The sequence below is a fragment of the Wyeomyia smithii genome, chromosome 1, assembly GCF_029784165.1.
Source record: "Wyeomyia smithii strain HCP4-BCI-WySm-NY-G18 chromosome 1, ASM2978416v1, whole genome shotgun sequence".
Taxonomy (NCBI): domain Eukaryota; kingdom Metazoa; phylum Arthropoda; class Insecta; order Diptera; family Culicidae; genus Wyeomyia; species Wyeomyia smithii.
Window position 1 is genome coordinate 204,358,590 of NC_073694.1, and position 25,607 is coordinate 204,384,196.

Below are 25,607 nucleotides of genomic sequence, written 5' to 3' on the forward strand. Positions count from 1 at the left end.
CGATGCAAGCGATCAAATTGATGCGATGAGTTTTGTTTATAAATTGCATTAATGCTTTCAAAGTACCTAAAATGCAACAAACTGTTGCAGCTGATACGTCGCAAATTTCATCGCAATTCGATTTTTATGCAGTTGTCGTTTTGCAGGATTCAAACTCAAATCCAACTCGAATGTGCTGCACTGTCTGTGAGGTTTATGTGCAACCGGAAATAGATGCCTACTCTGGTTAAAATCCATAATCGCGGAACAACTAATTGTTATTTGAAATAGCAAAATTCTCCAGTCAACATAATAAGAAAATATTGACATCAATCCACATTTGTTTTTCAAGTTGGAATTGTTGACGCCTGATCGGTTAAACGATTAAATACTTGCTTCGACTGTTGATGATTTGCTGTTTCTTTTCAGTAGATTATTCTATTAATGTGCTTTTTCATAAAATTTGAACTGTAAGTACTGTGTTTTTTTTCGAATTTTCTCGAGCAAAAAACTTGTATTGAAAGTTTTCCATTGAAAATAACAATGCTTTCTTTCTTCTGTAGTAAAATTCAAATCTTTTTATTTTTTAATATTTTATTCAATTTTACTGAGATGCTAAGGAAATTTTCAATTTTTTGACTAAATACAACAAAATAAAAACATCGGTCCTAAATAGCAACGATTGCTATAGTCTCGTTGTGGCGGTAATTTAGGGAGTCGAATGTTACTTTTATTGGGTATGAATAAGGTATCAATACAACACGTCAGTTTGAAATAATAATATATATTCATCTTATCTCGCTGAATCCGTTCCATATTAGAGTGTTTCACTAGCGTTAGCTGAGCTGCCAGAACTTCCTTGAGTTAATGTTTGCAGAAAACCACTCCTCTCAGATGAAAGTCCTGCCGACGGCTCTGGGCCGGCACCTCGTTTAGCTTATATGTATATGCAAATAATTGAAACAAGACGCCGAAGATGAAAGTCGGTGTCATTTTAGGATGATCTCGGTTCTCGGTCCAAAAAAAAAACCGACGGAGGAAACTGGGTGCAAATTGAAAACTGAAAACATGGCCGGTGAATTTTTCGCACCTCCCCTCCCTCTTGGGAGGCAACCAAAAAAAACGAAGAAAACGGTGGTTTGTGGAATATCAGAAAATAATGTTACGGTTATGGGTGTTATCCTACAGTTGTGCATGTGATGCGGCTGCGTTCGTGTGGAATGCGGGAATTGTATTAAACGTTCCACCGGGGAAAGGATGCCGGTTGCTGCATTGTTCCTCGTTCTGCTCTCCTGCGTTCCGGTAGAATAGGAGATACTATTAGCCAAATAAGTGCGGTGAAATTGAGGTTGAACGAGCCGCACACAATAAGACGAAAGCAGAGGAGGGCAAAAAACTGCTTGCGAATGCCAAAAGGGAAAAATCTTTTCATTATTAAATTCAATTTCTTTATAGCGGAAATAGTTTTTCCGCTCGCTCGGTGTTCTGCGTACGCTTTCGTAGTTTGCCTGGCGGCGGCCAATTTTTACTCGTTGCCATTCCTATTGCGAACATTCTCCAAATGCCGATTGTGATTCTGCTTTTTTCACTCTAGCAGACGATGGTGGCAGAAGTGGAATGGCAGATTGAGATGTTATTTTGGCAAAGCACCGGGGAAGCAAAAAGGACACACGTTGGAAAACGCAATCTTCCGAGTAACAATGGCCTTATGTTGATCGGATTTGCGCTTCCAAAAAGGATTCCCTAATTGTTGGAATGCCATTACGTTGCTTGAAACCATCGCAGTCCCTGTGAACAGATTTCTCTGCGTGATCAGCGTTTGCCAGCAGGTTTTCACCACAAATTTCTGCGAAAAGCGACAACAAAAAAAAAAAATGATGACAACTCCTGCCACTGTCGTGTCGGTCGGGGTACACACCGGTATGCATTGAAATGAAACGAAAATTGCTGTAGGGGCAATTGTTTCGTAATGCTTTCTAGTGAATTGAATTAACCTGGACTTTGAAACGGCCTTTTTGTGCTTTCATGCCATCGGCAGTCGTTTGCTAATCGCACAATTTTCACGGAGACAGTGCTACTGGTTGTCTTCTCTAACGTGCTAAAAGAAAGATGAGGATGGTAGGTTGGGAAAAGTGGGAGCGGTGTTTAAACAGGAGCAAAAGATTATCAGTTTTTCCGGCTTGAACAAGAATAACGATAACATACAAACAATTTGGAGGAACATTGCTCTGCAATGATGATGCCCGGGACCGATGATATCTTGCTGCCATACAGAAACATGACATGGCAAGGAAGGACGGAATTTGAATCTTGTTTCGACAATGTACCATCGAGTAGTCGACAGAGACAGAGATGCTGTTGCTTTGTCTGAAACTTTTGCCTGCTTCTCCGCGTGAGGGAACTCGGTTTCTCGCCAAGCCCTCGAGCGCATTTCCTATAACCCGCCTTCCACAAAAGTGGGCGATGTGGAACCAGCCAGATGCTGATGGACGACGGAGAAGCAGCAACACCGTTATGGTTTTGTGTAGCGGAGGAGTTCATAGGATTTTGAGAAACAGACTAAAAAGCTGCCGTGTGCTAATAGCAAAGCACCGAGAAAGCTGACGAGGAGCAAGTGAATTTTGCCTCCATTGGCTTCCGGCCATGAATGCATGTTTACCTAAGTCTGCGGTTGCTCTCCAGCACTGATGTTCCGTTACCCGGGCAAACACGACTTACGGAGGTGCATCCGATCCGATGTTTGGGGAAGGGTGGAACAGGGATGTTACGCGAACAGCGCCGATCCACCAATAGGTAGGTAACATTAGCATGGTTAACGATACTCGAGAAAAGGGTAGTGGAAAATGTTTTCCGATGTGGTTAAGGTTCTTGCAAGTGCAAGCACTTCCCGTGATTGGTTGAATTTTGAATAAAATCAGCGAAGCCGTGTAGTTTTTGATCCTGTGTGATGCTACTTTGCAGGTTGATTCTACTGAAAAGTTTCGACTTTGCGTATTCGTTTGTTTCACTGCTAAATTTTCTTGTTTTGTGATTATTTAAGTATAGACTCAAATTTACAATTTACATTAAACTTCAGCTTATTCTAAAGAAATGTCTTCACTTGAAGTGGCACGTATAAAAATCCAAGAAAAATATTTTTTCCTACGAACAAAGTTCTCTTGAATCAATTTTCTTTCGAACGGAGATGTTTGGCTTGGAAAATAGAATGGAAATAATAGCTCATAAATCATCAAGTTTGGTTGCACCCTCATGCAAGGTGCAGCTACATCAAGTTTTAGCTGGGGAAGCTTAAGGATGCACTTGAGTGCACTATACTGCAAGCTGTGCTGGCTATCCGCGTAATAGCATTCCAAGCACACATTTTCACACTGATATGGATTTTATAGTTTTTAAGCTCACATCATTCCTCCGAAGCAAAACTTACATATCTAACTCGCAAATGTATCAACGGATTTGAATGACTCTTCTTGTGTTAATTCTGTTCTGTTTTGCATCTCGTTTATAGGGTATTTGTTCCATTATTCATCTCATTAGGCCGATATTCACTAAGAATGCACGGATTAAACACCGAATTTCCACGAAATCATTGAACAAATAAACAAAATACGCTTACATGCTCTTATGGAATCGCCTAGCATTGAAAATTTAGTAAACTGAGCTAGATTTATCCTGAATTTTGTAAAACAAACCGTTTTTACAACTTAAATCACTGCTCAATTGTTCATCTCACGACGTCCCCATTAGACTGGGACACGGTTATATGGGAAAAAAGCGATGGTGTTATTTTTTCGCTCCCATGCACTTTTCGTGTTCCTTATGGGTCCTATAACAACTGTGTAACTTTTCAGATCGATCGGTGAAACGCCCGATTTGCGCCCGATTTTTAAAGCTGGCTCCTAAAAATATATCAATGCATGATATTTATAGGAAATTTTCCTGGGAAAAACTCTTCTGAAGACCGCATAGCGCTACCTTACTTGTGAAAAAAGATATTCACCCCAGACTGATTGAAATTCTGACGAACGGCTCACCATTGAATTTTACTAGCAATACTGCTGCAGCATGCTGCGGTTGCAAATTCAACCATCTGATAAGAAATGATAACGGTTAAATTTATTTTGGAGGCTTCCCCGAAGATACTATGAGCAAAAATCACACTTTGAAAATTAATTCCACGCGAAATTATTTCTCATACTTAAGCAAGTTTGCAATAGCAGCATGCTGTAGCAGTGTTGCTGGAAAATTTCAATGGTGAGCCGTCCGTCAGACATTCAATCAGTTTGGGGTGAATAGCTGTTTCTACAAGCATCGTAGCGTCTTACGGTCTTCAGAAGAGTTTTTTCCAGAAAAATTTCCTACAAATATCATGTATTTCATATATTTTTAGGAGGCAACTGGACATTTATAGAGAATAAGTTTTGAAAAAGTGGATTTTCCCATATAAAATCGTATGAAAACTTTAAAATTCGGGCGCACATCGGGCGTTTCACCGATCGATCTGAAAAGTTACACAGATGTTATGGGACCCATAAGGAACACGAAAAGTGCTAGGGAGCTAACATTTGTTTTTTGTCCCACCCTAGCCCCCATACTCATCACACTGTTAATCATGAATGAATCGCACTTTCATGACTGAACGTAGCCGCAATCCGTCGTGGTAGGTTACCTAGGTATCCGCTGTAGTTGTTTACGTCCAAATTGGTAGCCTAGGTAACCACTGCAGAAATTCATCTCGTATATTTCTGCTAATTAAAGCTTGTTTTAGGAAATCTGAGGTGATCATTTTGAAGATTGAAGTAGGTCTTAGTGGAGTGAGTAATTTTGTTTAGTGATTAAAATAAAAAAGTGGTCCCCTAATGATGAAAAAACTTTGACTGGCTGCTGAACGAGTCCCGTTGCCGTTGTAGCCGTATAGAGCATTTCGCGGATTTTGTTTTCTGACGCAGGTGATTGGAATAAATAAGTTTTCGAGTGCAGATGCCCGACTATAATATCAAACTCAGAGGTTTTAAGTGAGTTTTTGAGGATTCTACATTATAAGAAATCTAAAGTGAACTAAGAAGAATTGGTTTAGTTAGAAAACATGCGTTTTTTCCTGTTTTCGATTGTATTTTCTTGTTGTATAAGATGAACACATGGGCTGAGTTAAACAATGGAACAGTTCCCCTATGTCATCCAAATCGAAAATCAACCGGGAAAGTCAAAAATCGTGACATTTTTAAAAAATAAACCTGAATTAATCCACCTAGCAGTGCAGAAACCTTCGTTATACTAACTATTACTACATTTGAATTTGAACTAACTATTACTACATATAAATTTGTTATGCCAGTAAACCATAAATCGTTTAAAATTAAATTCAAAAGATAGTTTTCCAGAGGGTGAACCAAATAACATCACTGAATCAAACCTCGATGAGGTTCTCACATACATTCTCAATACCACAACGGCTTCGTTTCCAAAAATCGCGAGACCCAGAAAAGAAAATAATGATTATAGATTATGAATAAGCATCGGATATATCCTACGGATTGTAGCAAAGTCCTACAAACTTGCTCTCAAGAAATTATAGTTCAGAATTATTCAGCGCGTTAAATGCTTTGTTACCATAGAAAAGTTGCTTGAGTTATCCGTGTGATTTTTCAAGGAATCAACTAAAAAATTTGATAAAATCTGTGAGGATCAAGTGCTAAAAAATTTCATTAAAACTCCTATAATTGCTGTGGAAATTTCAATTCCCAGTACAAATCAGATGCTGTTGAGAGTTTTTAAAATAATTCTATTTCAAATGCATTTTTTCAAAATTAAAGTTTAAGAATTAAGAATTTTTTACTGTTTAGAGTGTTTTAGGGAGCGTAACTCTTGTTGGAGACCTAGGCTGTATGGTAAAATCTAAAACACTTTCAGAACTTTATAAAACTTGCTGCCAAAACGCGGATTGGGATAACATGGATACTCTGTTTGCACTGACCTTTAATTAAATTTAAAATAAATTTAGAAAACAATATTCATATTATACAAGAGTGAAGTGTATCAAGTAAACGAAAACCAGACTTAAAAAGGCATTGTAGTTTCCTCTGAAATCTATCTAATATTGTTAGTAGAAACCTATTAAAAATAAAAGGTTAATTTATTTACACCAGTTAGAACGAACTACACAGAATATGAAAATTATGCACAGATGTCTTTTACTCTTAGTTTCTTCTGAGAAATAAACAGTAGTTAAAAAAAGAGAGAGCGAGAGAAAGATAGATAGTGATATAAAAAAGGATAGAGAGCAATGACCCAAAAAGTAAAATACTCCAAGTTTAAAAATTCTTTGGTAAATATTCTGAAAATCAAGCAACCAATAAAAAACTCGCTCAGTATGATTTTCAAAGTTGGGATTTTTTTTTGTTTTTTTTTGTTCGATTTTGATATACTACATATATAAACAACATATTTACAGATACTAACGTACATACACACATACACATGTATATAGGCAATGTTCATTTAGACGAACTGAGTCGATTGGTATACGACCCTTGGCACTCAACAGATTTATTTTGTGTTTAAAGTTAAATACCCTATGTTAAAAATTACTCTATGATCAATATCTCAAAATCTAAGCCAATAATCAAAAATCCACTCGGTAGCATTCTGGAGGAGCACAGTAGCTTCATTTGTATATAAAATCAAAATCGGATATTGCGTTCTATAAGAAAGGTGCGTGAGTATTTTTCGTCACATACATTCAGACACACATACACACATACACACGAACAGACATTGCTCAGTGAAACTGTCGGGTTGATGGCTCCGTATATAACGAACTACACAGCTGACAATTCATTGATTAGATAAAAGCTTCCCTCGCAAGGCACAGATAACAATAGGAGCAGAGACGCTACTCAATCAATTTGGCAGCACATGCTAAGTTGCAGTAAATCAGTCGTGAATAACCCGAGTTCGCTGCATCATCTAATAGTAGAATAGCGCAATGGCAGTTTATCAGCATGCAAGTGTTCGTAAAGCTGTTAAGAAAGATCTAGGTGCCATAGTTGAGATGATACAAGTGAGTCGTGTTTATATTCAACCGTATATTCAGTATATTTAATTTAATCTCATTATTGAAGGAACTAGCCGATTTTGAAGGAATGTCCGACGGCCCAAAACTAACTATTCAAGACTTGCTGCGTGATGGAGGATTCGATGATGGAGTATCGTCGAATAGCGTTCCTATATTCCACAGTTTCGTACTCGAACTGACGGAACAAATCCGAACCGAGGATAATAAAGGAAAAATAACGTCATGCTCATCTAATGACGAACCTTTGACCCGGTAAGACGTTATTTATAAAATTTATAAATCTTTGCGCTTTCTAGCGTGAAGCGGGCAGTGACGAGTGCCCTGTGTTCGTATATTACTATAAGTGCTGATAAGAGTGCTCCTTTCGGTCTCATGATGCATGAACCGGCTATAATTTCTTGTTTTTCATCAGCGCTTTATTTGTTTTCTATACTTTCATTTCCATTCCTTGCTCAATTGAACAATCTCTGAAAGTACCGTGCAGGGTCAAATATGGCCATGTATCAGTATTGCAATCTCGCGCATCACGTTTCCTATAATGATAGAAAGCTTTGGTTGCGAATTGTGGTTGTGGCTTTACTCAAAATTATTGCATTTCTGCTATGTACTGGCACAATGAAAATAATTATGAGTTTTTCGATAGTTTGATCATTTGATTTACAGCACTATTCTAAAAATAAAATTAACGACAGTAAAATTAGTCTAAATCAAATTACAGAGAATATAAAAAATACAATGAATTTGAGCTAGGAAAATTAGTCTAAACCCAAATGCAAATATGCTTGAAAATTACAATTACAATTAATTTATTTTATAATTCACTCACAGAAGCACAACTCATTCGCTTGTTTTACTTCACACTTTCTGAACATTGTCATTGAGAAACTTTCGTAAATCTTTTTTTAGTAAAACATAAAATCCATTCATGCCAGTGTTGACTTCCTTACAGTTATAGAAGTCTCGTACCATTCGGTCTATAGCATTAACATCAGTATGTAATTCATCCATTTCGTCCTGTCCGTCGCACTGTTTGTTCATCAACATCTACGAGAACCAAACCTCGATGAGACCTCGGACCTTTTGTGCATGGAAAGCCACACAGCTGGTGATAACAAATATTGTATGATTTTGAGCTGAACAGAGCTGTAACGAGCAAACATAGTCCTCATCGAAAGCGCTTATCTTATCACTAAACATATTTACATGTGTGCACTGTTGGGTTATTTTACGTTGCATGATTTTTATTTCTCTTACCCGCAGACTGCCTCTTCAGAATCCCAGACTGAGCGCAATCATAACAACTAATTCCCATCAATTCTATTGTTTAATTAGGCTCTCTGTCCACGCATGAATTATGACTGTTTAAATTACATTAATTATTTTGTATTTCTTCTCCCCAGCACTACATTAATTGGGTACGCAATCTGCTTCTACTCGTACTCCACATGGCAGGGTAAATCCTTTTTCCTAGAGGACATTTACATCAAACCAAACTATCGCAAACGTGGTTACGGAGAGCTTCTATTCAAAACGGTGGCTCAACATGCGCTGGAAAATGGCTGTAAGCGGTTAGATTTCCATGTGCTGGCATGGAATCCAGCTAAATACTTTTACAATCGTATGGGAGCCGAAAATTTAACAGAAAGTGAACAATGGGAATTTTACCGTCTGCCAGTGGAAAAAATGGATGCACTTACCAAAAACGATTTCTAGCGGTAGTAAACCACTGAACAGTTGAGAATAGAGAAAAATTTTACTCCTAGTAATTAGAACGCGCTATACATTATAACTTAACAAGTATCCAAATAAAGAACAAGTATGCTGACACCGCATAAGGAATTGTGGGTAAAATGCTACCAGATAAGTGATTCGAAAAAGTTCAATAAACTGATAACAACAAATTCTTATTCATTTAACTGATGCGAAAAAATCATCAAATCGAAGATATTGTAAAGAGAAATTGGTTGTTCTACGAAACCTGAAATGTGATTCGTAAAGGTTTTTTTAATACAAAAATAATAAACAGACGCACGTAATCCATTTAAATTTTCATAAATTATTCATAAAAGAAGTGTAAAAGTTATATTTGAAATATAGTATTTAAAATATAGTGATATTAAAAAAAAAATTTTCATGTAGAACTGCGTTTCTTAGGAAACCCTCGAAATCAAAACCACATAGATTTAGTTGCAATCAAACAGGTATATTATATTATTTTTGGATGAAAAAAAAAACGACACCGAAACGTTATTTTTTTTTTTTTTATTCTCGCTTATTTTCCGTCGGTCTAGTTCCGCCACTGTTGTGGCCAACCACCGACGCCCAGGGAGGCGACTCCACACCCAGGACCCTAACTCACGACCCGTTTATTAACGGACCGGCGCCAACGGCTTTACTTCCTCATGCGATGGAAGGCGTGATCCCAGAGATTTTTTCGCCTCAGAAAATCTCCCGGTGTCGACTAGGATTGAATCTTGACCAGTTGGGTTGGTTGTGAGTGGATCACGCCACCTCACAACCATCGACACCTATGTCGGCGGTGGGATTCGAACCCAGGCGTCGAGCGTGGTTGGTGGAGACGTTACCAACCACACTAGGCCCCCGCTCATACCGAAACGTTATGTTTTACACAAGTTTAATTTCAATCAATCTCAGTCAATTGATAAATTAATTAGCTCAGTTAGCTCCCCCTAGAAAGTTTTAAGGCCCCCCCTAGAATTTCCCAGAGAATGGTTGTATTCAATACATATACATGCTTCTTATCAGAGCATCGAAATTAACACAAATTGAGATGTCATCATTCATTGGCTAAGAACTAGTACTGCACCCAGGATCGATTCTCAAACCTAGTAAACTTACGTTACCAATATGACTAGAGCCGTAGTGGCTCGTGCTGTATCAAGAAGTTGATGCCGTGCTGCTCGATTTTGAGCTGTGTTTCGCCAGTTCTCCAGACGTCTCATCACCCGCAAGTCTCTTTCGATCTGGTCGTGCCGGCAGGGTTACTGACGAGAAATGATTTTACAGAGTTCTCGTCCGGCATCCTTACGACGTGACCGGCCCACCGCCACCTATTGACTTTTGGGGTTCTCTACAAGCAGCGCGGACAGCTCACGGTTCATGCACTGTCGCCATTATCCGTCGTCCGTCTGTACTCCATACTATTTGAGTTGAAGCCCTCCGCTAGAAGCGTCGTTGTATCGATTCCGTAGAGGACTACCGGTCGTATCAGGTACATCGTCTACTTTTTGCTTCGTCGCACTAGACTCGATCGAAGTGGTCATGTCCGAGCCAATATCCGCACCGCAATTGGTGCGCACGTACCTATGTCTAAGAAGAGCGGGCCGTCGATGAGAACATGGTCAGTTTGGTTTGTTGTACGTTGGTCAGGTGGTTTTGTGGTTGTCCTTTCAGGAAAAGAAGGTACTTTGGACTGGCAGCAAGCTGCGAAGTTGACGCATCGCTGGGCGTTGTCGTTCGTCACGATGTGCGGGCCAATCACCGGGTTATATATGTCTTCCCTACCGATCTGAGCGTTCATGACCCCGATGACGATCTTGATGTCTCTACGCGAGCCGCTATCGTAGAGTTTCTCCAGCTGTGCGTAGAACGTTTCTTTCTCTATATCCGGTCGTCCTTCGTCTTTACCATATGTGAAGAAAAAAAAACCGGCCTTTTATTCTCAACAAACACAACCTGTCGCTGATCGCCTGCCACTTGATCTTACGATTCTGCATCTTGCCCAGCACTATAAAGCCGGTACCTAGCTCATTGGTCTAGCAAGTCGCGTTCAAAAGTTAGGTATGCCGCCCTCTGTTCGGCGAAATTTGTAACTGATTCCAATAAATCATATGAAGGACAGCAGTAAATAAAGCAGCTTTCTAGAAGATATGGATAACATAGGACTTGAAACAATAGTTTTACCGTCCGTTTCAAGATATTTAATACATCTACGGAGATTCAATCCCGATTGAATTAATTTGTTCTACTGTTTGACACTATTTTATGCGTTAATAAATAAGCGCATTTTTACTCTTTTTTCTCTTTTTTTAATAAAATGTATGAAAGCTAGCCCCCCCTAGAAATTTTTCTTAGTTGCGCCCATGGGTAAAACAAAGCTATCAGGCTACTATGATATTTGAATGTGAGCGGTGAAGAATAATTCAATCTTCAGTAGCGTCGTTGTCACGTGGGTTGCCAGGTGAACAAAAACGTGTTTGTTGAGAAATTTTTTCGAAATTATAAGTCTTAAAGCTATTTATGCTGCTATTCACGGTAAATTTCTGTCGTTTGCGAAGGAAATGCTTTTTTTAATTCATTTGAGTTTTGTGTTGTTTTCAAATCTTGAAGCATTTTTGAACCAATTAAAGTTATTTTGATCCTATCGAACCCTATTGCTTTTTGTCTTCTTTAATTAAATAGCCGGTTTTAGATATATAGTTGAAACAAGTTCTGGTGGTAATAATGTGATTTTAAGGTGGTAATGTGTAGAAGCCACCACTAGAGATGGTCCGGGTCGACGGGTTCGGGTCGGGTTCGGGTCGGGTTCGGGTTTGAAAGGTTTTGAAAGTGTCGGGTACGGGTTGGGTTCGGGTTTGAAAATGTCGGGTTCAGGTCGGGTTTGGGTATGAAAACCCGAAACCCGACTATAAAATCTATGTAATCTCGGGTTCGGGTCGGGCTCGGATTTCACAATTTCGGGCTCGGGTTGGGTTCGGGTTTCAAAGGAATAAAATTTTCGGGTTCGGGTCGGGTTCGCGTTTGAACGAAAAAAAAAGTTTCGGGTTCGGGTCGGGCTCGGGTTTCGACCGAAAAAAAATTCGGGTTCATTATGCGACGATCGAAGCTCCTGGCAATTCAAATACTAAAAGTGACTCAGTTGATACTAGTGCAACCCGCTGCTGCTATTAACGCAATCCGCTACACTACGGTAAACTAGGTTAACTATTCAATCGACCTTTTTAGGGAAAGCCAGCAAGTGACCAATCAGAGGACGTGATTTTCGTTTCAGCAAGGCTTGACAATTTCCAATAGTACAACAAATTCGCGTAAAAACGCGTTAATTAAAAAAACCGCATAAGGTAAACCAGAGCTTCAGAGAAACCCCGAGACGCTCTAGGACCAGTATTGAAAATTTTTCTCTTTGACGTTCATTCCGGATCCTTGAAAGGACGGAGGTTTTGCCTTTCTCCTAGAAAGGTATAGCAATCACTGGCAAAACCGAAATTTTCAGAGTGCTCCAAAGGGCCGAATGGCATATATCACTCGACTCAGCTCGACGAGCTTCTGTAGGTGTGTGTGTGTGTGTATGTGCAACTTTTCAATCTAACTCGATTTTCTCAGAGATGGCTGAACCGATTTTCATAAAGTTATTCTCAAATCAAAGGTCTAGTTGCCCCATAAAACTCTATTAAATTTTCCAGTTCGAAAAATTCTAGAATTAAGGGATACATCCCCCGTGCGAAAAGAAGATATTGTTTTATTTTTTCACGGTTTAGTTATGCATCCTATGAGTCGGATGCATAATACTTACATTAGAGTGCCAACAGAATGTATGGGGAAAGTTTGTCCATCGAATTTTAGAAAATGGTAGGACTCAAAAATTTATAGCTATATATATATATATATATATATATATATATATATATATATATATATATATATATATATATATATATATATATATATATATATATATATATATATATATATATATATATATATTTTTTTTTTTTTTTTTTTTTTTTTTTTTTGTTTCAGGTGGAGGGGAAATTTGCTTCCAAACCCCTGAGGTGACCAACCTCAGGGAGTGTGGGGTTGGTTTGAACCAGTGACCGGACCCACTAAAACCCCTCCAGTCTCCAGCCCATAATACTCCCCGGGACCACCGCTAGGTATTGCTTCGGGGAGCGGCTTTTGTGCTCTGTGCACCCTCTTGGTTCTATAGATCTCTTTGCTAACTTAGCTAACTTACCTGGAGACTGGCCGTTAGCTAACACTGGCGTGTCGGTGGTCAACCTGTCGCCTGTTTTGCAATTCTAAAACTATTTGAGAGGCGGCTGTACAAACCGCCCTCCAAATGTTTGGGTCTTTACACATCCTCCGAACTAGGTTGTCCGGAGTGGTGTCTGGCCCGCTCACTACCATCATGTCGCTCCGCGCATGCACAAAACGAGGGCACACGAAGAAGACATGCTCAACAGTTTCTTCCGCATCCGCACACTCGGGACACATGGGGGACTCCGCATGCCCGAATCTGTGTAGATACTGCCTGAAGCAACCATGACCTGACAGAATCTGTGTCAAGTGGAAGTTAACTTCTCCATGGCGCCTCCCGACCCATCCGGATACGTCCGGAATAAGTCGATGCGTCCATCTACCCTTTGCGGAATTGGACCATTCCTGCTGCCATCTGATCATCGAGAATGACCTTCTGGTGCCTCGTATACCCCTTGTGTCACGTTGATCGAAGCATTCTACGTCCTCCTTAATGGCTATGCTGATAGGCATCATGCCGGACAGGACGCAGATTGCGTTGTATGACACTGTACGGTACGCGCTCACAACCCTCAGGCACATGAGCCTGTAGGTACTTTCCAGTTTTCGACGATGACTGTTGGTACCTAACGCTTTGGACCACGCTGGCCCACCATACCTAAGTATGGACGAAACCACGCTGGCAAGAAGTTTACGCTTGCTGCCATATACCGCTGAGCTATTGGACATCATTCGAGATAGTCCTGCAGCGGCCGTTGAAGCCCTCTTACAGGCATAGTCGACGTGACTCTTAAATGTGAGCTTATCGTCAACCATAACCCCCAAGAGCTTCAAGGAACGCCTTGAGGTAATGGTGCAGTCACCGACTCTGACCACCGCCTGTTGCTCTAATTTGCGGTTGTTCACAACCGTAACCTCCGTTTTATGGTGCGCTAACTCCAGTTTCCTAGAGTGCATCCAGTCTTCGACCTTGCGTATGCAGTGCGCGGCCGTCAACTCGACCTCTTCGATCGACTCGCCGTAGACCTCTAGCGTGATGTCGTCTGCGAAACCGACGATCACAACCCCTACAGGGAACTTTAGTTTCAACACCCCGTCATACATGACATTCCACAACACCGGGCCCAGGATGGAACCTTGCGGTACCCCTGCGGTGATTGGGACGCACTTCTGACCCTCCTCCGTGTTGTAAACTAGTACCCGATTCTGGAAATAATTTTCCAAAATCTTGTACAACGACACCGGTACGTGGATGCTCCTAAGCGCGAGCGCTATGGAGTCCCAACTGGCGCTATTGAATGCATTCTTCACGTCAAGCGTGACGATTGCGCAATAGCGAATGCCCCAACTCTTACGCTGGAGTGCTACCTCTGCCGTCTTTGTGACAGAGAGAATAGCATCCAGCGTGGATCTACCTTTCCGGAAGCCGAACTGGTTACTTGCCAGACCGTTTACACCCTCTGTGTACTTCACCAGTCTGTTGAGGATAATCCTCTCAAGCACCTTGCCCGTAGTGTCCAGCAGACAGATAGGTCTGTATGCCGATGGGTTCCCTGGCGGTTTCCCAGCCTTCGGCAACAGCACCAATCTCTGTCGCTTCCACCTGTCCGGAAAGAGGCAGTCATCCAGGCACTTCTGCATGACTGCTCGAAATAGATCAGGGGCCACTTTCATGGCCGTTCTGATGGCCAAGTTCGGGATTCCATCCGGTCCCGGTGCCTTGCTCACCTTTAGGGAGTTGGCGATCACGATGAGTTCCTCATTCGTAACCCTTACCTCCTCCACAACCTCTGCACGGCTGCCGTCTCTCACGGATTGGATGCCCGGCAGGTTGGCCGACCATCCCTGGTCTGTGTCTGAGATACTGGAACGTCGGACGTGAGGCTCAGCAACCGGAGGCCAAGGATTTGGCTCGTGTCGTGGAAAGAGTCCCTCGATGATGCGCTCCAGCATCGCTGGTGATCGCTCTGCAGGCGCCAACACGCCTTTGGTCTTCACCATTACGACTCTGTAGGCGTTGCCCCACGGATTCGTATTGGCACTCGCGCATAGCCTATTGAAGCAGGCCCTTTTGCTCGCCTTTATCGCACTTTTAAGCGCCGATCTTGCAGATCCGAATACTACACGGCGCTCTACCCTCTGTGCATCGGTACGTGCACGTTGCAACATCCGTCTTGCACGGAGGCACGCGCTACGGAGGTCCGCTATCGCGTCGGTCCACCAGTATACCGGTGACTTACCATTCCTAGGTTGGCGGGTCCTAGGCATGGTGGCGTCGCACGCCCGCGATAATGTGACAACTAATTGGTCAGCACTCGGGCGGAGCCAGCTGCCCCCCTCGCGCTCTCTTCTCATTGCTTCTGCAAATACCTCGGCATCGAAATGCGATGTCTTCCACCCGCGGACGGTCGGAGTATTGGCTCTACCCGTCGCCTGCCGCCTCACGTTCTGGACTACGCTATAGCAGACCGACTGGTGGTCACTATAGGTGTAGCCATCGTCTACCCTCCAGTTCACGATCAGTCCTGGGCTGGAGAACGTCACGTCGATGATCGACTCCGCACCATTTCTGCTGAATGTACACTTGGTTCCAACGTTGGCCAGATCTAGGTTGAGCTTTGCCAAAGCTTCCAACAAGATCTGACCCCTCCGGTTCGTGCGGCGGCTTCCCCACTCAACAGCCCAAGCGTTGAAGTCGCCCGCCACTACTAAGGGTGTTAGTCCCGTCAGCTCCATAGATAACAAATCGACCATCTGGGTGAACCTTTCGATAGACCAACGCGGCGGAGCATAACAACTGCAGTAGAACACTCCGTCCACCTTGGCAACCGCGTATCCTTCATTTGAGGTTGACACAACCTCCTGAACCGGGAACTTGCTGGTCGTGCATATGGCCGCCGTACTGGACTTATCTGCAACCCAATTACCGTTTCCGGGAGGAATGCAGTAGGGGTCCGATACGATTGCGATGTCCGACCGCGACTCAGACGCTGCTTGGTATAGCAGCTGCTGTGCCGCATAGCAATGGTTCAGGTTCAATTGTGTCACCCTCACGCCCGTGGTTTCGTGGCCGCCTTACCGGCTGGGCACCGTGGGCCTCCCATAAAGTGCTTGGCGTCCCGTTTTCCAGTACATACCAAGCACTTGGGAGGCTCCCCGCAGTCTTTAAATTTATGGCCAGCACCACCACAACGGTCCAGGACTTGTGTCCTCCCTCGAAACACCTGAAGCAAACGTCCGGCTGCTGGAGTATGCTCAGGGGACATACTGACCAGCCAACCTTAAGTTTGGCTGTCTTCAGGGCCAGAGTTGCATCGGCCGATGCAAGCCGGAAAGAGGCCACCTGGGTCCCCGCTGGACCCTTTCGGAGGCGAATTACCTCAGTGGCTACTTCACTCCGCACTTCTCCTTGAGGGCCTGTGCAATATCGCACCTCTCGGTGATTTCATCCAGGTTTTTGAGCTGGAGAGTCACCTCTGAGGTGAGTGCCCGAATTTGCACATCTTTCCCGAGGACCTGCTCGGCTACCGTCTTGTAGGCAGCGCCCTTGTTTTTAGCATCCTTACGGAGCTCAAGGATCATCTCGCCGGTGCGAGAACGACGGATGGTCCGCACATCCGCTCCCAGATCCTTGAGCTGGGTTTCGCCTCTCATTTTCTTCAAGACTTCGGAGTACTTGGACCCCTCCGTCTTGAGTATGAGGGCGTCGCCCCTGCTTCGCGCCTTCTTTCCCATTTTTGGACGATTTGTCGCCTTCTCGTCGTTGCGCTTGCTGTCTTTTTGGCGCTTCCTTCCTCCCACGGTAACCCAAGGGTTTCCCGTAGCTGCCACTTCGGCAGACTTTTCGGCGGACTTGGAGGCCGTTGGTGTGCTATCTCGCGGGCTTAGCACAACCAACCGTTTCTTGCTGTTCTCGGGGGCTTCCCCCGGAGACTGCCTTGCTCTTTTTGCGGCTGACCCGGAGGCGCAAACCGCTGCAGACGTGCAGGTGTCCGTTTGGACCGACTTCGTCGCCCTTCCGGTCACCTCCGTTGCATTCTTCTCTGCAGCCACCGCTCTTGCCTTGAGCTCGGCGTGCTCCTTCTTCGCAGCATCGACGGAGGACCGAAGCATGTAGAGAGCCTGCTTCAGGTACTTCGTCGTGTTGGTGCGACTTTTCGCAAACTCGATTATGGCATCGAGCTGCTCCGACAGCGCTACTACCTCCGGTAGCGTGTCTCGCTGTCTTCCGACCGCCTTTATCAACAGTGGACCAGCCACTGCGATGTCTTGCGTCGATCCGGTAGGCGTACTGCCTTTGCCGTCTTCGCAGGCGTCCTTTACTGCATCCATCTCCGCCTTTCTCGGCGGAGACCTCTGGATGCCTCCTCGTGCAAACGGGTTTTTAAACCCATCTCACTGTTCATTTTTGTTAAGTGGGTCCCCCTTCCAGCCGCTATCCTTATCCATACTGGAGTGGTCGCCTATCTGGTCCCATGGTAGTCTATGCCGAAGCAGTGAGGCCATGGCTAGGGGCGGCTGCCATAGCGCCTTATGAGCAACTATGACACCCCCGACCGGCGCAAGTCAGGAAAGGACATCTGATCCCACTCCTGCCCGGTTCCCACCGGGCAATGAATTTGGAACGTACTGGAAGGCCTGCCAGGTTTTACGGGACGGAGACCCCTGCACCGGTTGTTGTCTCGCCGTTTCAAGCCGTTGTCACACGACCTTACTAAGGGAGCTCGGCGCAGGTGCCAGCACAGAAATGTGGTACGAAAACGAAATCCGACTCTTATCATATGGCGTTGCGACCAGTTACCGTAATTGGGAACTTACTGGCATCAATCCCAATGGGCGAATTAGTGCATTTGGGTGGTGGGAGCGGCACTATTCGCTCCGTCAGAGCTGCTTCCGGATAATGTGGCTCTTGTGTGAATTCGGCTCAATGCCTGAGTCTCACCACAACCTAGGCTAGCTCTCGCTGATGGTCCGGGACTGCGTTCTTGAAGTTAGCACTTCCGTGGCCTACGGTAATCGCCAAATACCGACCCGTGGTGGCATACAGCTCTGCCATATATATATATATATATATATATATATATATATATATATATATATATATATATATATATATATATATATATATATATATATATATATATATATATATATATATATATATATATATATATATATATATATATATATATATATATATTTATAGCATCAACAAATTTTATAACCAGTTTTAAACTTGGCGTTAAAATTAAATCTGATTTTGAAAATGCTCGAATGATAATTACTGACATCTCCTTTTCGACAAGGTTTTTCCTAGTTTTGAAGTTAAAGCTTTCCAACGACAATTAATTTAAAAAAAAAAATAAGATTAATGATAAAGTGTTTTGTTACTGCTTTTTCTTCAAGCTGGAAATGCTTTTGCAAATGTTATAACAGTTTCTTTCGAAAGTAATTTAAAAAAATTACATTCATCGACATTTTTTGTATCAAAGACGTCGTTTTCGGTGTCGCGAAGCACAAAATCACCTCTCTGATAGCGTGCGTTTTACTGCAGCTTCAAAGCTGAAACTAACTTGCCCATCCTTTGCCTTTACGATGTTGATGACACGCCCTCTTATCCATCCGTTTCGTTTTCCTCCGTCAACTATCATCACCAGATCCCCAGGTTTAATCGGTTTTATTGGTTGAAACCATTTTGTACGCCTTGTTAGAGTTGGCGAATATTCACGAATCCAGCGACTCCAGAATGTGTCCACCAGATGCTGCGCCAATTTCCAGCTATCTCTCAGTGTCCCGGTGCTTTCGATCTGGTTCCGAAGCGGTTGACACCTTTCTCGAGTCCTTCGTGTACGCTGCAAAAACACACCTAATGGGCACCCCCGTTGCGGCTATCAATCGTCGTATTCCGAGCAATTGATGGCCGGTAAAAGTGCACAAATTTTCGATGATACAATTGCCACCCTTTCCGGTGTGGTGGTTGGCGTTCGGAGTTGGACGCAGTTGGAGAAATTCCCCAACGATGGACTGCACGGTATAATGATAACTATCGAAAATAAAGCCTAACATAAATTAGATGGACAAGTCGACTTAATGGATGCTACCATCTTTACAGCTAACTGTCGCCTGTTAAGCCCTCGTGCTTAATGCCTGATAAAATATATAAATAATGCCTAAATCCACCATTGAGTTATTGCACTCCAAGGATGGCTTTCGGATGCAGTGGGATTTGAGGTCATGAAAGCATTACACGACAACGACATCCAGAGCAGAGAGAAAGCGAGAAACAAATTGATCGATGCTCTGTCTGCAGTGCGGTTGGCTACCCACAGATGACCATTCCTACCGGTTGTGTGTGTCTCTCTCTCGACTCGGTACCCAGTTCTGACCCCATTCCAGAGCAGGACTAAACCGAGCAAAAATAATTTATCGTATTGTTTTGAATAATTATTTTATTCCCTCTTTGATCTCCGTTTACCCGCACAAGTCTGATCACAATCTACTGGCTGCTGGTGCAGCTGCAATGTAATGCTGCCTGCACCGGTTATCGGTTTAAATTTACCTCAGAAACGAGAAGAATTTTCACCCCACTCTTTTACGGGCAAGATGTTATGACAAACTCTGCATTGGCTAAATTTTAGCCTTTTGTGTATTCACCTTAACTTACACTGGCACTGGAAGGAAGGGATCGGTTTTGTTGTGTAGCATGTCTTCTACCAGCAACGATGCTAGTTTTTGTCCGAAAGACAAGTATTCACGTTTTCTGCATGTGTCTTTGGCATTTCCGGTACACTTTTTTAGTGCCTCCAGCGCTAAAGGTCTCTGTGTATTGGTGTGAAATGTTTAGTCTAAAGTCTAGAGTTTTAAAACTGCAGCAACAACTCCCCGTACTACGGTGAAGGTTCTCGCACGATCTGATAGCAATTCCACCCGGGAAAACTCGCTTCCGAAGATGCTCGGTCTGTTACGGATGCAGCATCCACCGCAACCAACAGACATGTTGTTTGTGCAATAGCACGCGCCGAACAGATCCCACCACCGAAACATTAATATTATAAACACTATTTTATCATTTCGCTGTTGGCATTGGTGTTGGCGCACCCCAAACTAACACGAGCATAGGCGTGTGCAAGAGGGGGCAAAGGAACATGGCATGACATCTGAGGAACCACCAATGCAATGACCGTAGAATGCGCAACAAATATTATCTATTCTAATTAGCCTAGAACCACCCCCCGAATAAAAGTCTCAATCTCACGGCTATGGCCACGAGAAGAAAGCTTTGCTCTGTTGCAGGCAGCAGCCGACTGTGCAGCGATTTATGATTTTCAATAAGTCGATAACGGCGCTGGGAACGTGCGCTGCAAAGTGCTTCTATTCATTCCACCACTAAACCATTTCCGGCCCAATTCTTTGCCCCTCCCCCTACGGTCATCGTTTCTTGGAAAAAAGCAGAGTAAAAAAAGTCAATCGCGCCTGGCCCTACAGCCAAAGCAACACGAATCTCATCGCAACACCAAACGGAAAAAAAAATCATCCAAAACTAGAACAAAGTCCTGAAACGTGCCCGTCTCCGGTTGCTTTGCTTTTGACTTTCCAATGCCCGCCAGCCAGCAGCAGCACCGAAGCAATATGAGGAGAAAGCATATTGTTGCATGCACGTTGCTACTCACATAACATCCACTAGAATATGAGCGGAGTTGCCTTGCTATAATTTTTAATATCGCGAAAACGATCGGATGAAAGTCAGAGCATGCTTGGGATTAATGGGCTACTAGAGGTGCTGTGCTGGTTGCTTGCCATTGCCACTACCAGGGCGCGCGATGGCAGAAAAAATGGCATGAGCTATGGAAGGATGGCATCTTCGTGACAGAATAGAAACACTTTCGGGTAATGAAAATCTGCCGTGGTTTGGCCTCGTGATGGAATATTTGCTCAAGCATGGACGTGATTCTGTTCGAAATTGTGTCACACAGACGGGTCTTTGAAAGGGGTTTACTACCGTGGTGCTTTTCCGGTTTGCTGATCTAGTTAGAATAATTTCCTTATCTATTACATAAAGTAAGTGTTTCAGAGGGTGCTTTATAAGCCAATTAAATCAGCATACAATGCAGTATCCAGACTTATCGGGAAACGTTTCCAGATCATGAGTAAGATTTACCTCCCGCGGTTGCTGAAGTGTGTTGAAGGAAAGGGCAAGATCTGCAGTATTGTTCATTTTGGTAAACGATACGCTGAGTTCGAGTACTGGGTTTAGAACAACAAGTATCGCGCCTCATTCCGAGCTTAAATTAGATGATGATGCATCACCGCAAAAGGTTATCGATGCCCAAATTAGACTAGAGCTTGAGCACGCCATCTCCGGTTGTTTAAGCGCTGTGATCACTGTGAGAGAGACATGAATAAAAACTTGAGAACCACGTCGCGAAGTCAGCACGCTCCGAAAATTTTTGGATTAAAATTTACCGGGATAAAAGACTCATCCCCACCAAAGCATCTTCATTTAGCTTATCTATTTAACGTGTTTCTGCATCTTATATTAGATCATCATTGTTGGGATAAACATGAAGCGACGAGAATAACAAAATGAAATTTCATGACGATCACAAAACGCTTATATCCCGGCATTCATTCGTCTCAAAATACTGCAGTTGGGGTGCATCGCCCCACACCTCGTCTAGCGTGGGTGGATCCGGCGGGCTCCACGTAATGCTGCCAGATGCAATTACTCGTAGATGGCGTTGATTAGGAAGATCATCGGACGATTATCAGCCGCCGGGCTTGATATCGAAGGTGGCGTCACGGGTGCGTTATCGACGACGATTATCCAGGGGGATGAGGTCTCCTGGTCGATGCCGCTGGCAATCGAACGTGCTACCTGCAGTTGTCCGCGGGTAGTCCAATACTCCGCTTCAGCGCGATCCCTGGTCCTTTCGATCACTTTATCGAGCGAGCCGCCCGAAGTCCAAAACTCCTTTGCACTTTTTCGTCACCTTTTTATAATTATTTAGAAATCACTTTATGTATATATACCACTACTAGATTGGATTTCTGTTACCAGAAAGAAGAACCTCAATGGGTTACCCAGCGTATTTATACGCTAGCAATTTTGCCGACGGGAACTGCTGACTCATCTGACAGATGACAGTTACGTCAAATGTGCCGGGTTGCAGGCTGTCCAATGTTTACGGTTAATGTCGGAGTGGTTGGGAAGGGGTTTTAGGAGTGGGATTTTTGTATGTCTTTAAATCAACTTCAATCGTATATTTAATTATAGATTTTTGAACGATAATTTTTAGAAATAGTATTTACCTTTTAAGCACCTGGAGGCAGCGCTACCCACGGAAGAGCAGCTTGGCGCAGCTACCCTTGAAGATGGCTGGAGGAGCATCCGATCCGCCATAGGTAGCACTGCTGTAGCGCTACTAGGTACAAGGGCCCCGAATCATAGAAATGATTAGTTTGACGCGAATGCAAACGAAAGGTGGAAGCAGCACTTCGACGAGCATCTAAACGGCGATGCAGTAGAGCGCGAGGACGGTATGGCAACTGATCTTGGTGCACGAGCAGAATACATCAGGATTCCAGCCCCCGATCTCCTGGAGGTGGAGGAGTAGATTGGCCGGCTGAAAAACAATAAAGCTGCTGAAGTGGACCAACTTCCCAGCGAGCTATTGAAAAACGGTGGAGAAACACTGACTAGAGCTATGCATGGGGTCATTGTTAAGGTTTGGGAGGAATAACGAGTACCGGAGGAGTGGATGGAGGGTATTGTGTGTCCCATCTACAAAAAGGGCGACAAACTGGAGTGCTGCAATTACCGGGCAATCACTCTGTTGAACGCCGCCTACAAGGTACTCTCCCAAATAATTTGCCGTCGACTATCAACATTTGCGAAGCAGTTCGTGGGGCACTACCAAGCGGGATTCATGGGTGCCCGCGCCACCACGGATCAGATATTCGCGGTTCGGCAGGTTATGCGGAAATGCCGCGAATATAACGTGTCCACACATCATATGATCATTGATTTTAGATCGGGACCAGCTATGGCAAATTATGCACGACTACGGATTTCCGGACAAACTGACACGGTTGGTCAAAGCGACCATGGATCGAGTGATTCGAGTTTCGGGGACACTCTCGAGCCCCTTCGAAACCCGAAGAGGTCTAAGGCAAGGTGATGGTCTCTCGTGCCTACTGTTTAACATTGCCCTGGAAGGTGTCATTAGAAGAGCGGGGATTAACACGAGTGGCACGATATTCCAAAAGTCGGTTCAACTGTTTGGTTTCGCCGACGATATTGACATTGTGGCTCGGACCTTTGTGAAGATGGCGGATACGTACATCGGACTAAAGGCTGAAGCCAAACGGATTGGACTGGTCATCAATGCATCGAAGACGAAGTACATGAAAGGAAGGGGTTCACGAGAGGACAGTGCTAACCTCCCACCTCGAGTTCAAATTGGTGGTGATGAAATCGAGGTGGTTGATGAGTTCGTGTATCTGGGCTCACTGGTAACTGCCGACAACGATACCAGCAGAGAAATCCAACGGCGCATTATGGCAGGAAATCGTGCATACTTTGGTCTCCGGAGGACGCTCCGATCGAGTAGAATTCGTCGCCGCATCAAGTTAACCATCTACAAGACGCTGATCAGACCGGTAGTCCTCTACGGGCATGAGACATGGACTACACTTGTGGAGGACCAACGCGCCCTTGCGGTCTTCGAGCGGAAGGTGTTGCGTACCATCTTCGGTGGACTGCAGATAGAAAACGGAGTGTGGAGAAGGCGAATGAACCACGAACTGCAGGAGCTGCTCGGGGAGCCATCTCTCGTCCACACCGCTAAGGTAGGGAGGTTGCGGTGGGTTGGACATGTTGTAAGGATGTCGGACGACAGCCCGGTAAAGATGGTTCTTGAAACCAATCCATCAGGGACGAGACGGAGAGGTGCACAGCGGGCAAGGTGGATCGATCAGGTGGAAGACGACCTGCGGACCCTACGCAGACTGCAGAGCTGGCGAACTGCAGCCATGGACCGAATGGAATGGAGACGACTCTTACGTATAGCAGTGGCTACATCACGGCTCGGGACTGTTTGGTAAGGTAAGGTAACTTTGACATTTTCAATTTCTTCTTTCCCTTATTTTTGTGTGTATCGATGTTATGTCAAAAAAATTGTCTTTTCAATAAAGCAAAACTTTCATTTTCTAAGTAGAACATTTATTTGCATTTTTTTTTTTTTGTTCGGTGCTCTTTAAATAGTTTGTCAAACTTCGGTTGAACATGAGAGAGCATTGTCCGCAGCTGGAATTACTGCTACCTAATAAAATCCGATGTGGTTGGACGACGAAAATGAAATTTAGAAAAGTACGGAGAGGGTTTGCGTCTCAGGTTAAAAGGGCCCTTTTTTGTCAACATTGATTACGTAGAAGTTCAAAAACAATGTTCAAAAATCAATGATTTGAACATTGTTTCAAAAAATTTTCACAAGCCAAGACAAATTAGGACTGAAAAAGCCTTCCTGTGCCAATGAACAATGCGGAATACAATTCCAAACGGCATAATCTTGTTTTTAGATATCTACGTCACAACTCAGAAGCACGTGAGCAATTCTCGCTGAAACCGTCCCACTGGTGACATGAGGTCTTTCAAAAAGGATATTTTTATGTCTAAATGATTGAAAGTAGCAAAAAAATGAGTAAACCACTTTGGTTAGTTCATATTGATGGACCCCTCGGGCACAAGTCGGTTAAACGGTTTTTACAAAAACTTATTTTTGAGCAATTCTTGACCTTTTTATTGATTTATTTCTCTTGAATTTGTCATTGAACCCCCTTCAACCAACACATCGTTTTCAAGAGGGTTGATAGAGCTTTCATTTGAAGTAGAAAAAAATTGGCCGCCATCTTGGATTTCATCAGGAAAATGTGTTTTTGAGCAAGTTCGCAACCACCGATTTTGAATTTGACATCACCATTAGAAAGGTGAGAAAAAATGCTTTAAGATGCATTCGAAACATTAGGTGAGCATTGAGGTTATTTTGTCATTCTGGTCACTTTTCAAAATCGACCTTCTAACAGTACAACGCATGACGTGCGGTCAATATCAAATCGTGCTGAGCCTGTGGTAAGTGTCTGTGTGTAGTGTATATTAGGGACCATCCATGTTCCACGTAGACTGATTTTTAAAGATTTTGCTACCCCCCCCCCTTCCCCTCCCCAACAACTTCTCATATAAATTCTCAAAATTTTGTGTGGACCGTGGACATCACACAGACCCCCCTCCCAAAAGTTGTCCACGTGGAATGTGGATGATCCAAAGCCTGTGTGACTTTGGGTCTGTTCACAAATTACGCTAAGCAAAATCGTATCTTTGATCCCTTTTCACTGCATTCACATTGTTTATTTCTTCACTCCCTCGCTCCTCCTTGAGTGTGACGTAATTTGTGATTAAGCTTCTCTACGATATTTTTCCCAGAACAAAGTTTGGTTCCCTGTATGGAGGACAGTTTTCGCGTGTTTAGTTATTTAACAAATTAATGTTAAATGTTGCTTTGCT

The 25,607-nt window shown here is 43.5% G+C and overlaps 1 protein-coding gene across 1 annotated transcript; it reads left to right on the forward strand.

Moving 5' to 3' along the window:
* The first annotated feature begins 6,765 nt into the window (after nucleotides 1-6,765).
* On the forward strand, nucleotides 6,766-8,952 carry LOC129730906 (thialysine N-epsilon-acetyltransferase-like). Its single transcript, XM_055690513.1, has 3 exons — nucleotides 6,766-7,036; nucleotides 7,098-7,303; nucleotides 8,452-8,952. Exons 1-3 carry the CDS (start codon nucleotides 6,962-6,964, stop codon nucleotides 8,762-8,764), a joined length of 594 nt encoding a protein of 197 aa, XP_055546488.1. The 5' UTR covers nucleotides 6,766-6,961; the 3' UTR covers nucleotides 8,765-8,952.
* Nucleotides 8,953-25,607: the final 16,655 nt, after the last annotated feature.

Bases quoted from the DNA above. Each gene is read 5' to 3' on its own strand.
- LOC129730906 (XM_055690513.1), top strand. From the start codon at position 6,962: ATGGCAGTTTATCAGCATGCAAGTGTTCGTAAAGCTGTTAAGAAAGAT. The intron at 7,037-7,097 runs GTGAGTCGTGTT...TCATTATTGAAG, and splicing joins CCATAGTTGAGATGATACAA to GAACTAGCCGATTTTGAAGG. The intron at 7,304-8,451 runs GTAAGACGTTAT...TCTTCTCCCCAG, and splicing joins AATGACGAACCTTTGACCCG to CACTACATTAATTGGGTACG.